The sequence below is a fragment of the Aplysia californica genome, unplaced genomic scaffold (assembly GCF_000002075.1).
Source record: "Aplysia californica isolate F4 #8 unplaced genomic scaffold, AplCal3.0 scaffold00452, whole genome shotgun sequence".
Lineage (NCBI taxonomy): Eukaryota > Metazoa > Mollusca > Gastropoda > Aplysiida > Aplysiidae > Aplysia > Aplysia californica.
Genome location: NW_004797722.1, coordinates 657603 through 659764, shown reverse-complemented (window position 1 = coordinate 659764; position 2162 = coordinate 657603). Strand labels below are relative to the sequence as shown.

At 39.5% G+C, this 2162-nt stretch overlaps 1 protein-coding gene across 1 annotated transcript in view; it reads right to left on the bottom strand.

The window, feature by feature from the left end:
- The window catches only part of LOC118478274 (multiple epidermal growth factor-like domains protein 10), a gene marked incomplete at its 3' end in the record, with an annotated part of 139425 nt that overhangs the window by 4108 nt on the left and 133155 nt on the right, over nt 1-2162 (bottom strand). The window contains 1 exon segment of the mRNA XM_035971527.1: nt 272-301. Within this exon segment, the coding sequence (XP_035827420.1) occupies nt 272-301 (30 nt within the window).

The window sequence follows — 2162 nt, the reverse complement described above, 5'->3', positions numbered from 1 at the left end:
AGAGAGAGAGAGAGAGAGAGAGAGTGTGTGAGTGAGTGAAATGGTAAGGAACTGTGAAAACAGACGTTTAGGCTTTAGATATTATGTAGTCGCTTTCATTTTTTCAGAGTTGACAGTGTATTTAATATTTCGTACAATTCCTTTGCCGCTGTGCTGCGCTAGGCTACACAAAGGTTCTCAGCGTTTGCTACGTCACAACAGGAAATGACAACACAGAAAGCGGAGCAACACAGGCGGGGGGCCACGCCCATCTCACACTTCATAAACAAACCTCTGTAGAAGGTCAGGTGCATGGCGGGAACTGAGGAACAGAGAAAACGTAAGACCTAGCAAATCTGAGGCACAGAGTGTAGAAATATTGTTCGTTGATCTTTGTCTTGATCAGAGATTGATCATCGTAACCGATGTGCCTTACGTTTACAAACAAATATCCGTGTTCAATAATTCAACACAAGCCTGTTTTGAGAAAAGGGGAGGATATAGACCATTCATTTTGTCTTTTCGAGACTGGGAAGATTTCTTTTCCTCCACTTGCAATTTATTTTTGAAATTAAAACTGATTTAACAGTTTTCCCCTTGATTTGCAACAAACCTCTGTCTCCCCCCCACCCCCTATACATAAGAAGAAAACAAATGAACGAAACAAATCAAAACGGACACCCCCTCCCCCTTCCTAGTTTTGCGCAGAGGCTTTCAAGGGACCGAAATTTTTATCTTTTCTAGATTATAGGGGTTTCAACAGTTATAGTTGAGTTCTTATAAAGACATAAATGAATCTCGGATGATACTATCTTACATAAAAATAATTATCAAAAGTAAATATGCACCCATTCGAAACCCCAGGCACGGAACAAAAATATCATTCACAAAGCAAAACAAATGAAAACGAAATAATTCATATGACAAAAATTATGAAATGAAAATGCTCTTGTCCAATGTAATGCACAGACACACATTGTATTCAGCGGACATGAAATTGTCATTCCAGCCACTTTCTAGCATAGCATTCCGGGCCTAAACATGCATCACTGTGGATAAAAGAAGTTACCTTGAGACAAAATTTGGCTACCAAAGAACGGTTCGTAAAAATTCAAATAGTTTTTGTCTACAAAGATTTCACATTGAAAGCTATGATTCGCTCCTTTTCCAGAAGGAAACTGGGACCAGGACACAACATTAAAAAAGGAGCTTAATTCAAGCAATGCCTAACTTACATTTTGCGGAGAAAGAAAACCGGTGTCTTTGGTGTGGCAGTTATGTACTTCGCGAGCGCACGCAGGAGACTCGAGTTCAATTCCCGACTTAGAAGAATTTGTTTCGAGTACCTCGGTTTTTCTGCTGGGATGTCGTACCCCTTTCAGCTCGGGCTGGCCCTCACAACTAAAAGTAACAACAAGGGTCGGAGCCCACCTCCTAAAGTATCTAAATTGTGGCAATGGGGTGTAGAAAGATCCATACTAAAAAAGAAGAGACCAGTTCACAATTCTGTAAGTGTAAGCTCAGCCCACGGTCCTGCTCCAAGCCCTCACACTCACATCACGATAGGACTACGCCAACTTGTATTCTGAATTCCCCGAAACATTTGAATCCTTACGAACTCTAAAGAGTCATTCTATCTACCTATTGTTAGTATGACATTCCTGCAACCACAGGGCAATCCTCTAAACATCGTCAAAATTAGTACAAAATACTAACATTGTCTATCAGTATTCTGTTTCTCAACATGCAGAGAAAAGATTTTCCATAGTTCCAAGTTCCGAGACTTGTTACTATTGATCTTAAAGACTTTACAACAAATGATTAGTAGAACAGAGGTGAAAGCTCTTCCGGGTTTACAGTTTGCAAGAAACTATAAGACCTACGTTCATATGTATGTTTGGAGAATATATCTAGGGGTAATCTTATGTTTTCTTTTTGCGTGTTCGTTGTTTTGAAGGAGATGGATCTAGGAATGATTAAGTGAAAAGAGAGGAGGCAAATATGATTTCAACTGTCACTGCAATACGGTGATTCTACTGCATTATACTTTACATACTAGGAAGGTGTGTTAGTAATTGAAGTTTTGAGATAATGTGAGCGTGTGTGTGTATTTTTCAGAGAGACAAAATGGTACGAATATTATCAGTGTGTGTACCTACTACTTCAAAGTGACTGGATGACTG